Genomic DNA, 13,199 nt, shown 5'->3' with positions numbered 1-13,199 from the left:
CTTCTTATTTGATTTGTGTGTTTTGAACGTATTTTCTTTGTGTGTGTGTAAGGGAGGTGCCGGGTGTACCGGACACAGTACCTGAAGGCGGTGTCGTTCCTCCTCCTCTGGACTCGGCCTGGGCCGAGTCCACCAGGAAGAAAGCGCTGCTCAAACTGGAGAAGCTGGATACCGATCTCAAAAACTACAAGGGCAACTCCATTAAAGAGAGCATCAGGTACGGCGACGCAGGGAGGGTTGGCCATGATTTTAGATCTGTCAGGATCATTGATTAGGCAAAAACACATGGGGGAGGGGCATGTAAGAGGCGTAGAAGGATCTGCATATTCTGGTTTGTGTTTGGACTTTCTACTTTATATCGGTAACAGAACATTTGTGCTGCTGGAGGAGAGTGTTGAGTGGTTTTAAGTATGGAAAAATACTCCTCTATTGCTACCGTGCGCTGATAGGCAGTGCAGGCGACGCCTCTTCATCTCCCGCTGTCCCTCCTCCTTCAGGAGGGGCCACGATGACCTGGGGGACCATTACCTGGACTGTGGCGACCTCAGTAACGCCCTGAAGTGCTACTCTCGAGCCAGAGACTACTGCACTAGTGCTAAACACGTCATCAACATGTGTCTGAACGTCATCAAGGTCCAGCAGGATGAGACGATAGTGGAGTAGAAAACACTTTTGGGTTCCAGCAAAAGAATCTGAGGAGCCGCTTTCTGTTCTCCGCCCGCAGGTTAGCGTTTACCTCCAGAATTGGTCACACGTGTTGAGCTACGTCAACAAGGCGGAATCCACTCCGGAGATAGCGGAGGTGAGCGCCGCTGTCACACAGCAGAGGTCAGAGGTCATCCTCCAGCATCTAGACTGATCAAGAAATGAGAATGGTCTTCGTTACTATTCAGCCTCATATCCACAGAAAGCAGTCTCCGAGAAATGTCTGAAGTTTCACAGAAAAACGTTGCAGCTTTTAGTCCTGAACAAATAAAGGAAGATGGCTGCTAGAGAACAGAAAATAAATATGGAATGACAGGAAACCTGAATGCGTGATGCTTTTCACAGCTGACTTGAATCCAAAGCTCTAAATGCAACTTCCAGACCAGGTTAGAGGTTTCGTCTGAGTTCTGCTGATCTCGTCTGAATCAGAAAATGCTTCCAGCGCCCTCTAGAGTCTAGATTGTTCTAGTTTACAGTGCAGAAGCTCCGCAGTTACCTGTGGGGACTTTGATTGCGGCAGCACGGTGGCGCAGTGGACGGCGCTGTTGCCTCACAGCAAAAAGGTTGCACGTTTGAATCTGACTTGGGGCCTTTCGTGCACGTTCTCCCCGCGGCTGCGTGGGTTCTCTCCGGGTTCTCCGGCATCCTCCCACCGAAAACAGGAATATTAGGTGAATTGGTGACGCTAGCTCAGGCATGGGCAAACCAAGGCCCGGGGGCCATATACGGCCCGTTGGGCTATTTAATCCGGCCCGCCGAACTTGTCCAAATTATATAATTAAATTAAATTTTATTATAATTAAACCTGATTCATTTGACCTTTTCCCTGTAATGTTACCTGTAAAAGGCCAAATCCTTTCATGTAATGGGTTTTGCATGTAATATATATTAGTTCACACAAATACTCCATCCATCTGTTCCTGGCCCGGCCCCTCTGTCAAGTTTTAGAACCCATTGTGGCCCACGAGTCAAAAAGTTTGCCCACCTCTGCGCTAGCTTGTCCGTAGGTGTGAATGATTGTCTGTCTGTGATGAACTGGCGGCTTGTCCAGGGTGTACCCCCACAGTCGCACCGACCACAGCAGCCGTTTAGGCGCCGGCTGTAATGCTTTGGTCAACTGACTGGATTTTTGGGTGAATTGTTTGTTGAAATGTGGCGACAATTTCCGACCATAATGTTGATGCGTTTGTATATTTAGCTTCGGCAGACTGAGAGCTGAACTCAAAGAAGGAGGATTCCTTCAACTGATGCATGTTTCTTTGTTTCAGCAAAGAGGAGAGCGGGACAGCCAGAATCAAGGAGTGCTCACCAAATTAAAGTGTGCTGCAGGTAACACGGTGCACGCCCATTAAAGTCTCGGGTCTAAGAGGCAGCAACTCCAGGCGCGTTTACATGGACACATTGAATCGGATTAAAAGCCTGATCGGAATACAAATGCTCCACGTACACACCCAAATCGGATTATTCTTTCAAGCAGAAAAGCACGGAGCGATGTTTTGTTTGAACCCTAAAAATATATTTTTAGCGTCCATGAACACGGTGCATCCGATCATAATTTTACTCCGAACTCTGATCGGATTAAGGACATTTTGTCCGTGTGAACGCACCTACTACCGTCTTCAGCAGTGGCTCCATAGAATAGTTTGCAGTTCCTGCTCAGCTAGTAACTGCTGCCAGAGTGGAAACGGCGTGACACGCCCCCTCCTCTGCTGTTCACGGGTTTCAGTCACGTGACGTTTTTGTTGTGGGCGCCATCTTGAGGACCGACCGAGGACCTGCGGCTACGCTGAGCAAATAACTCTCCTCACTGCCCGTTGTGTGTCTCGCGCCTTTCGTTGTGTGTTGTTGATTCAGGTCTGGCTGAGTTAGCCTCGCGCAAATACAAGCCGGCCGCCAAGTGCTTCCTGCAGGCGTCTTTTGATCACTGCGACTGTCCAGAGGTGAGTGCTGACGTCACAACGTGCACAGGTGCGACTCAAGAGTAGAGTATCGTAAAAAAAAAGTGTGTATTCTAGATTCATTACATGTAAACTAAATGATTTGAATCCTTTCTTTAATTTGATCATTATGGCCTACAGGTAAAACAACACTTAGGTCTAAAGCGCAGGAAAGTTTCACTGTTTGAACGACTTTATGGGACGTTAAGGCAACTTTCCATGATATTCACATTTCTTGAGATGCTGAAAATGTTTGCAGCTCCTGAAGTCTGTAAGAAAAAAGCAAAAGTTATCAAAAGTTAGTTACATTGTCAAACGTGAAAGCGCGACAGAGAGATTTTAACCCGCGCCAGTTTCATTACCATCGAGCAACGTTTAATCAGAATAAAATAAAAATTGAATAAAATCAGCTCATATCCTTTATATTCTTCCACAATGCAGGAGGGCTCGGAATGTTCCTGCGAGAAACTTTCTATCCCAATCACCAAGACACTGGTGCCCCCCCCCCCCCCCCCCCCCCCCGGGAGCTCTGAGTTTCACTGAGACAACAGAAAGCTCAGCATTTATTTTTGACTGTGGACATCTCTATCAGAAGTGAACTGAAAACGTACTCGTGTTTAATTTTCCTGACAACGGCATCTCAGAGTGCTGATGGGCTGACGGAGGACCGCCTTCGTGGCAGCCAATTAGAGATCTGCTTGATGCCCTCGATAACCCCAACGTTAGCGGCAGAATGATTTTCGCATTGTTGTGTGTGTTCTCTGCAGCTGCTGTCCCCGAGTAACGTAGCTGTGTATGGAGGCTTGTGTGCGTTGGCCACGTTTGACAGGCAGGAGCTCCAGCGTAACGTCATCTCCAGCAGGTCGGCGCTTCTATTCCAGGAACGGTATCGCCTTTATGCCTGCAGTGAGCAAACGTCTATACTAATCATCTGTTTCCAGCTCCTTTAAGTTGTTTCTCGAGTTGGAGCCGCAGATCCGTGACATCATTTTCAAGTTCTATGAGTCCAAGTATGCGTCTTGTCTCAAGTTGCTGGATGAAATGAAGGTTAGCGCAGAGCAAAGAAGAAGCTGGTTCCAACTCGGCAGGAGGAAACGGTGGTGCCGAGTCGTGACGTGTTTGTGCTCCCTGCAGGATAACCTCCTGTTGGACATGTATCTGGCCCCACACGTCAAAACGCTGTACAGCCAGATCAGGAACAGAGCCCTGATTCAGGTGAGACGGCAGCTTCTTGCTGGGTTTTCAGGTTCAGTCAGAAACATGGGGGTCTTTAGTATGACTAGAATGGTTGAACTTTAAAACTTTACTAGAGTAATACTGGGTAAGTATTTTTTTATTTTTACCTGATTCCAAAAAAAGTTGGGACTTAAACATGGAAATAGAAATAAAATGGGATCATTTACAAAATATTGGAACCCCATATTTAATAAAATGGCACGTGGATTGTGTAGGATGTCTTCAAACGATGCACCCATTTTGAATCTCATGCCATGATGGACGGCTTGGAAACAGTGGTGAGGACAGCCATGATGGACGGCTTAGAGACAGTGGTGAGGACAGCCATGATGGACGGCTTAGAGACAGTGGCTCTGAGCTAAAGACAGGAGGCGGAGCTAGAAGTGGGGGAGATGAAGATGCTGAGGTTCTCCTTGGGAGTGACCAGGTTGGACAGGATTAGAAATGAGACAAAAAGAGGGACAGTGAAGGTTAGACGTTTTGGAGACAAGGTCAGAGAGACCAGACTTTGATGGTCTGGACATGTCCAGAGGAGAGACGGGGACTATATCGGTAGAAGGATGCTGAGGATGGAGCTGCCAGGGAACAGGACTAGAGGACGACCCAGGAGAAGATACATGGACGTAGTGAGGGAGGACGATGATTTTCTGTGGCGACCCCTGACGGGACAAGATGAACGTACAGTAGTAGTAGTAGTAGTGTTGCTGATGTGTGTCTGTTGTGTGTAGTATTTCAGCCCCTACGTGTCGGCAGACATGACTAAGATGGCTCAAGCTTTCAACACCACGGTGGCAGCTCTAGAGGATGAGCTTACCCAACTCATTCTGGAGGGGCTCATTAATGCACGGATCGACTCCCACAGCAAGGTGACGCGTGCACACACACACACACCTCATGACTTCAGATGAAATGGCAGCACTAGCATACTTTTCCGCGCATGTGTTTAAAGGAAAGCTTTTTAAGTTGCTGCTGGCTCCTCCCTCTTTGGGGCAGCCTTGTCAAATCACTCAGAACACTGTGGATAGGCAAAGTGGAACAAATAATCGATCTCTGAACTGACAGTTCTAAAGCGACTCTCCGATGTGCTGACAGATTCTTTATGCGAGGGACGTGGATCAGAGGAGCACCACGTTTGAGAAGTCGCTCCATATGGGCAAAGAGTTCCAGAGACGCGCCAAAGCCATGATCCTCCGGGCTGCAGTGCTGCGCAACCAGATCCACGTCAAGGTAGAGAAAATGTTTCTGCTGACGGTCTCCAGGTGAAGGGACGAGCCCAAAGTGCAGTAGCCGAGGCAAGAACGGAGCTTACGACAGTCCGAAGTTAACGTCTGAGGAATGAGTCACTGTTGAGCCGGTGCTCTGTGGTGCCATCAGCTCCCCCACCCCCGTACCGCATGTCTGCAGGACGCCGTCTGTCTTCAACACAGGGTCTCGTTTGTGGATCTTATGAGGGGGGTGGGGGGCTATGTTGGATTAAATGTTGGACTAAAAGTCTGACGTTTTAACATGAAATACTCAAAGACCTTTGTCGTGTCTGTTTCTCAGTCGCCACCCAGAGAAGGCGGCCAGGGTGAACTGACACCAGCCAACAGCCAGACCAGAATGAGCACCAACATGTGAGGGAGACGCCCCCCCCCCAGCGCCGGCTCGCCTTCTGACAGCCGCAGACCGGAGACGAAACCAACACAACCACCCCGTCTCTGCGAGAGACACACAATGTATTAGACTTCAGTGTCCCCGCAGCACGGCACGGGGACGTCCTTCTGGTTTGGTGAAAGATCAGCACTTGTGTTAGGAAACGTGTTTGTCCTGTGTGCACGACGGAGGCCTCCTGAACCCAAACAAGGTTTGAAAATAAAAAGATCCTGCTTGTATCTGTGCATCAGCCATTGATCAATCAATCGCTGCAGTTGCTGTGATGAAATGTGTATCGATCGTGGTTCTCCGCTTTCACGCTGCGGATGGAGGAAATCTCCACCCATCAGTTAAAACTCCTGACAGGAGACTCTGCCAGACGTTCCCACCAGACCCTCACGATACGTTTGGGCCTGCCAGGTCTGTCCGGCGTCCTCCCCCATTTGACTCACCACCAGGTGGTGATCGGTTGACAGCTCCGCCCCTCTCTTCACCCGAGTGTCCAAGACATGCGGCCGCAAGTCCGGCGATACGACGACAAAGTCGATCATCGAACTGCGGCCGAGCGTGTCCTGGTGCCAAGTGCACATATGGACACCCTTATGCTTGGACATGGTGTTTGTTATGGACAATCTGTGACGAGCACAGAAGTCCAATAACAGAAAACCCGGACTGGGAATATTCATGGGATTGGAGACGGAGCAATCAAACAAGAAACAGGTGGGAAATGTGGGATTTTATTGTAAAGCAGAATTTCTGTCTAAAGAAAGGAACCAGCAGGACGACTTCAGCCTTCGTCTCGTTAACAACACAGGAAGTGATTGTGATCCGTGAACAGACAGGAAGCACTGGGGGAGGGGCGGAGTCCAGGAGGAACAAAGACACGCCCGTTTACTCCGACACCTCCGGACTCGTTAGTGTCCGAGTCCCGCCGCAGCTTCCAGGAGGACTGGAAGCAAAGGAAGGATTTCTGAGGACGGACAGCAGAGACGACTCTAGAGGCCGTCAGATGTCTCTCGTCTCAGATCACATGACCCCAGGAGGACCAATAGGACAAAGGGAAAGCACAAACAACCCAGCAGCCGAAGAGTTAAAGTGTAATGATGGAGGACGTTCTAAGGACGTCGGATGAAGACAGTCTTAAAGATCCTGTTTGACGTCTCCAGAGAAGAGAGACGAGAACAATCCCCGAAATATTTAAATGACACCGTTTAGACTCTAATCAATAAGTATCGATCACTGGATCCTCGTCGCTGATATCTTTGATCGGATCGTGTTCTGGTGAAGACCCGGTGGACTCCAGTTCAAACAGGACGATGTGGGGACACCGCTCCTTGTCCCAGAACCCTGCGGAGACAGAACCAACAGAACTGAGCAGAAACGCCACAAAGCCACACCCGAACCCGATCAGTCCACCTTAAATGTCCAGGTGGACTCATTGTCTTTGTCCAACAACCTCAGATCCCTTCAGGTGAAACCGCTTCACCTTTTGTTGTGGGAAAGACACCAAAGGACAAAGACTATCTTGTCTCACAAGTCTGACAGAGAATAATCTCCCCGTGTCAGAAGGTTCTTCTACACATAGTGTCCCACACGAAGACACTCACTGCGTTCATTCTGTCCTTGTCCCAACGCCCTCCGGCTGGATGTCCACCTTTGGCTGCAGTCTCTTCGTGAGCTCAGCGCTGTCCTCAGAAGGTGGACGAGGTTTACCTGGATAACAAAGACGCATCAGTCCACCGCTCACGGTTGCAGGTGAACGGATGCGAGTGGATCACCAGCAACACTCCATCAAACAAAAGTAGCTGCTGCTAAACAGAGGAGACGAAGAACGGGACGTCCTACGAGAGGAACCGGGGACAGTTTAACGCTTGTGTTACAAAAACAGTCCCATTCATGACCCTTCAAGTGGACAAAATGTCCACCTGTAAAATGTAATATTTTTCCTGACCTCATTCTGGACCTGATCCAGTTGGAGAGATAGAGGACCCCCCCCCCCCACCCTGCGTGACTGTGTCAAATTCCATAAACATTGATAAATAATCAACTGAGATATTGAGGAAAATATTTTGAATCTCCATTGACTGCAATATTAACAAATAGTTCCAAGTGATCCAGAATCCAGGATCTCTTCTGGATCATCACCGAAATGTAATCATCTGTTCCTGGAAACATTCCCGACAAATCCTGGAAACTTCATCCAGATCCGTCCAGAACTTTTTGAGTTATCTTGCTAACAGCCGGACAGACAAAAGGAGGTGGGAAATATGGGTTTTCAAATTTAAGCCCAAATTACCCCCCTTTCAAAAATCACCCCTCTGTGACCTTTTCTTGGACACTATGTAGAACAAATGGACATTTTTGTCTCAAGGGTCGTGGACAGGTTAAACACAGATTACAGTCAAATTATGGACGTTGAGATTTTGTGACTCCGCCTCACCAAAGAGGACGGTGGTTGTCCTGGAGGGAGTTTAGAATTTCTGAAATGGACTAAACTGTCCAGGAGTTACTCAAGGGTCAACACAGCACGACTGTCTTCCCTGGTCCGTCATCGTGGTTCTGGACTCTGAAGCTGAAACCACCTCCTGTTTGCTTCATCAGGTCAAAGTGTCCAATCAAAGCCAGGAGACAGAGACTGGTTCTGTGTGGGTCGCTCACCTGTCCTCTGTCTGTACAGCTTGAATCCAACGGCAGCCGTGAGGACGAGAAGAACCGCTGCAGTGATGATGATGATGGTGGTGGCGTTCACGTTAGTGGGTTCCTCTGGAGAGCAGAAAACAACAAGTCAGAGAACAACGTCCATGTCCCAACAGAACCGTCCTGCAGATTGACACCACCTGGTTGGTGGTCCTGCCGTCCTGTTTAGGTGGTTTCATGTCCACCTGTCCACAGGAGGACGGTCTGTGCTTCTTTCTGTCCTGATGTTGGTTCCAGTCTCAGGGAGACTCGTCCAATAAACTGTCCTGTGGCGGATTTACAGACGGATCCGTTCGTCCAATGGTCAAATAAAGACACTAAATCTACTCTTCTTCACGTGTTCTAATGGTCTGACAGAAGTTTGACTTTTTAAAGACAGTTTCATTATCACTGATTCAAAGGCTTCCGCCTTCTGTGCAGGTACCGGGTTAGGGTTCTGGTACCGTTGTCCGGGTCCCGGGTGGCTTATTGATTATCTGAACTCTAAAGTTACACAGAAAACAGCAAACAACAATGAAAGAAACAAAACTTCTGTCCAACTCTTCAAACCCATGATCTGGACCATCAGAGAGACAGAAATGTGTCCCCACCTTCACCCCCTGATCCCAGTCTCACCCCAGTTGGTCCAGATCTTTCCTTTGTCCAGTCTGGTGACCAAGTCGTCCTTCACACCGAAGAGCTGGAACACACAGTCGTACCTCCTCCAGTCTTCAGCCGCCGCCGATGAAAGGTCCAGGTCCACACTCATCTGGAAGGTTCCGTCATGGTTGGGGAGGATCTCTCCGTGCTCCACCTCCTCATGAAGCTCCTCCCCATCCTTCCTCCAGAAGAGAGCGGCTCTGTCTGGGTAGAAACCTGTAGCGAAGCAGCTGACGGGAGAGGAAGGAGTCTTCTGGAGGAGAAACACTGAGGGGAGCTCTGGAGGAGGAGACAAAGACACGTTAGAGAGGGGAGCTCTGGAGGAGGAGACAAAGACACGTAAGAGAGGGGAGCTCTGGAGGAGGAGACAAAGACACGTAAGAGAGGGGAGCTCTGGAGGAGGAGACAAAGACACGTTAGAGAGGGGAGCTCTGGAGGAGGAGACAAAGACACGTTAGAAAGGGGAGCTCTGGAGGAGGAGACAAAGACACGTTAGAGAGGGGAGCTCTGGAGGAGGAGACAAAGACACGTCATCAGGAGTCACTGTTGTCGCCAGAGACACTGAAACGACGGAAATAAACCTCAGAGGAGAGGAGGCGACAAAAGAAGGGAGGAGCAGAGGAGAAGAAGACTGAAGGAGAGAGGAGGACAGAGAGGTAAAGGACAGAGTGTGTCTCTGTGTGTGGGTCAGAAACAGCAGAGGAACATGAAGGTTGTTGGTTTGAAACTCCACCAGGTGATGTGCTTCTACCTGTTCTCAGCAGAGAGCTCCTCCCATACTCCAGATACTTCCTCCCCCACTCAGGACACTCCTGGGTGAAGTAATGCTTCCTGTATTCCATCAGAGCTCTATCATGATCCCATCTGTGTTTGGTGATGACAGCCTGAGGACTGGGAGCGATCCATGTCTCCGTCTTCAGGTCCAGGACGATGAAGTCTTCTCCATTATAACCATGCTGCTCAAAACCAGTGACCTCTCCAGTCTCATCGTCCCACTCACAGCCAGACAACCGCTGGACAACGTGGACACCTGAGAGAGAGACAGACTCCAGTCATCGACCTGGTCCTCACTGGACCCAGCAGAACCAGCAGAACCAGCAGAACCAGTCTGTGTCCCGGAGCTTTAGAAACCCAGCAGTGATGCAAAAGGGTTCCTGCAGAGGTGTGTGTGTGTGTGTGTGTGTGTGTGTGTGTGTGTGTGTGTGTGTGTGTTTACTTCCTACAGCATGAACACAACATTTAATTAACACAAACAAACCTTCTGATTGGTTGAAGCGCTTCTTTAAAGCTTCCATGCTGAATTTGTACCGTTCTTGGTTCACCACATTGATCCTCGTCTGTTTGGTCCAGTACTCTGGATGCTCTGTTGTGACTTTGTCCATCCAGTCCTGTTTGGGTTCTGCTCTCTTGGTCTTACTGTCATAGTGAAACATCTGGACGTCATCGATCAAACCAACGCACACAAACTCCGGGAAGTTTGAGACTCCAGAAGACGCCGTGTGGAAATACTTCAAAGAGTGAGTCTCTGAAAGAAAAACCAGAATCACGATCTGAAGGTTGAACCTGTTTCCACCTGATGACATCACTTCCTGCTCTCCACTCACACCTGAACCTGTGACCGATGACAACTTCTGGTTCTGATTACAGGTTTGAACTCTGAGGCTCCTGCAGCTGAAACCCAGCAGAACTTCTTCTTCTATGGTTTCACAAAGTCGCGCTGGTCATTTTCCACCATCGGCTGATAACTGGCATCATTTTCAGATGCCGGAGAGAGTCAGGATTCTGTTCCTTCTGATGTGTCTCTCTCTCTGTCTGAGCTGGAGCAGCTGGTTCCAATCGAGCCTCCTCTCCTCACCTGCTCCAATAAAGACTCTGGCTCTTGCCCCACGCCTTGCCGGATCGACAGCGTCTCCCAGAGTTCCTGACTCCACGTGTTCGTGTTTCCCCTCTGCAGTTCTGCGGTGCCTCCCTGCCGACGCCCTCCCGGCTCGTCTCGGGACTCCGGCTGGATTCATCGAGTTTTCCCTCTGATTTCCTTGCTCCTTCGTGGGCTATTAAACCGGCTCAAACCCGCGTCCAGTTCGGCCCAGCCCCCGTGACGGAGAGTTTGTGAATTAAAAAGGTTTTTTAACCCTAAAGGTTTTGGTTTCAGCACCGCAACAAATAAAGGTGTGACCCGGTCCCGAAACACCGTCAGGTCCTGATGGGCAGAACCTGCAGAACCCAAAACCTGTTTCACTCACAACAGATTTTGTGAAGAATATTTCTCATTAATATTGATACATTTAATATTTGAAGGACACGGTTCTATATAAGAAAGAGCGCCAGTCTAACATTGGTTATAACAGCAGTTATAACACCAGTTATAACAGCAGTTATAATACCAGTTATAATACCAGTTATACCAGTCTAACATCAGTTATAACATCAGTTATAACACCAGTTATCACACCGGTTATAACACCAGTTATAATACCAGTTATAATACCAGTCTAACATTGGTTATAACACCAGTTATCACACCGGTTATAACACAAGTTATAACACTAGTTATAATATCCGTTACAGTCTGGATTCAGAGCGGATTCTGATCCTCTGACGTTCCAACATTCCCTCCATCATCAGCTGACGTCTCTTCCTTCTCGTCCTGGTTCTAACAGTTGGTTCTGTTCAGGTATCAACAGGAAGGTTCTCTGATTTGTTCTCTTTGAGTTCTGACACTTCCATTGTTGTTCTCCTCAGAACCTCCGCCGTCGTCTGAAGACGTGGACGTCCTGTTTCTGTGTCACGTCCAGAATGCTGAACAAATCCGTCCCCTGCTCATAGTTCGGTGTGGAAACCGTGCGGTCCAGTCCATGCTGGGTTCTGAGGCTGACACGGGTCAGAACCCATCCAAACGGATCAGGACATTTGTCAGCTGGAGAATAAAGCTGTCCACTCTCTGGTGGACAAACTCTATCATGAAGACGCAGCTTGGAAACCATCTCTAAACCGGTTTGTTGTTGGACCTCAGCAGAACCACCGACCGACACCAGCACACCTCCGTCATCAGGTCTGATGTCCGTCTGAGCTGGAGGTTCTGAACCCATCAAATTAAAGAGGACAAAGAAGGAAGAACTACCTCTGTCCTCCTGTCCCAGTTGGACCTGAAGTAAATGGACTTTACAGGAAGAACTTTAAGATGACGGGTCGGTACCGTTTGGACATTTCTAGACTCCTAACATATCAGGAAGTACAACAACAGAACCGTCAACCCAGAGAGCAGGATAGAAACTCACCTCCCACCGCCCCAGGTACACCTGTACCCAGAACCAGAACCAGAACCAGAACCAGAACCGAGGTCTTCATCGTGAACTGTCCCATCTGCAGCTCTGACAACAGAACAGCCACAAGATTCTTTAAAGCTTCCAGTCCGACCGTCAAGGGGGAAGTGAGGACAAAACCCGAGAGGAGCGGACTTCCCCGTCCGTCTGAGCCAATCAGAATTTAGTCTGAGCCAATCAGGATTTAGTCTGAGCCAATCAGGATTTAGTCTGAGCGATGACGTCGCTTGTATCCCGGCAGAACTGTCACAGGTTGTGAATCAAAAGCGAAAGTAGAATGGATCTTATTTTAAGCTGCGTCAGAGTCTTTGTTTGAGCGTCTCAGCAGGTTCTGAGTTCTGGACGCTGAAAACTTCTGGACCGACAGAAACGTGAGCCGCTGTTGATGTTTGATCCGGATGCTGCTCCGCTTTCTGCTCCACTTTCACTGCGCTCATGTTCCTGGTAGAGTCAATGCGGAATAATAAAAGTCCCACCTTGAGTTCTTCAGCTGAGACAACAGAACCCATGATCCGAACAGGGTCCATCTTTACCTGACAGGTTCTGCTGTTGGTGACGTCGAGGCTCGACCTGCTGGTCGTTACCTGAGCTCATCATTTAGTTTCAGTCAGGAAGTAAATGTTATTTATATATTATATATAATATTCATGGATCTCCTTTCACTGGCAAAAGGCCACAAAGTGCTTCACAACGCAATAAAGAAAAAATATATACAAAGTTACAGGAATGAATAATGTAAAGCGTCTTTGAGTTTCTGTAAGAAGAGCACGACATAAAACCAATGCAATATTATTATTGATTATAATTTATTATTAATATGAAGTATAATTTATTAGTATAATTATGAATTATAATTTATTAGTATAATTATGAATTATAATTTATTATTATGAATTATAATTTATTATTATGAATTATAATTTGTTATTATAAATTATAATTTATTATTAGGAATTATAATTTATTATTATTATGAATTATAATTGATTAGTATAATTATGAATTATAATTTGTTATTATCACTATG

At 48.0% G+C, this 13,199-nt stretch overlaps 2 protein-coding genes across 2 annotated transcripts; one reads left to right on the top strand and one right to left on the bottom strand.

Moving 5' to 3' along the window:
* Positions 1-52: 52 nt before the first annotated feature.
* Positions 53-5,741, top strand: LOC137916714 (COP9 signalosome complex subunit 1-like; the record flags this gene model as incomplete). The annotated part of the gene is made up of 11 exons (XM_068759685.1): positions 53-217; positions 498-633; positions 725-802; positions 1,974-2,034; positions 2,560-2,645; positions 3,410-3,504; positions 3,584-3,689; positions 3,777-3,857; positions 4,607-4,744; positions 4,971-5,105; positions 5,424-5,741. Coding segments are annotated over 11 exons (1,156 nt in total), but the record flags the coding sequence as incomplete, so codon positions are not given.
* A 493-nt stretch (positions 5,742-6,234) lies between these two features.
* On the bottom strand, positions 6,235-12,761 carry LOC137916712 (major histocompatibility complex class I-related gene protein-like). Its single transcript, XM_068759684.1, has 7 exons — positions 12,128-12,761; positions 10,108-10,374; positions 9,601-9,879; positions 8,826-9,128; positions 8,172-8,276; positions 7,121-7,226; positions 6,235-6,860 (listed from the first exon to the last, which is right to left on the bottom strand). Exons 1-6 carry the CDS (start codon positions 12,210-12,212, stop codon positions 7,126-7,128), a joined length of 1,140 nt encoding a protein of 379 aa, XP_068615785.1. The 5' UTR covers positions 12,213-12,761; the 3' UTR covers positions 6,235-6,860; positions 7,121-7,125.
* Between the last annotated feature and the right edge of the window lie 438 nt (positions 12,762-13,199).

The sequence above is a fragment of the Brachionichthys hirsutus genome, unplaced genomic scaffold (assembly GCF_040956055.1).
Source record: "Brachionichthys hirsutus isolate HB-005 unplaced genomic scaffold, CSIRO-AGI_Bhir_v1 contig_962, whole genome shotgun sequence".
Classification (NCBI taxonomy): Eukaryota; Metazoa; Chordata; class Actinopteri; order Lophiiformes; family Brachionichthyidae; genus Brachionichthys; species Brachionichthys hirsutus.
This window is presented reverse-complemented; position numbering and strand designations above follow the sequence as displayed.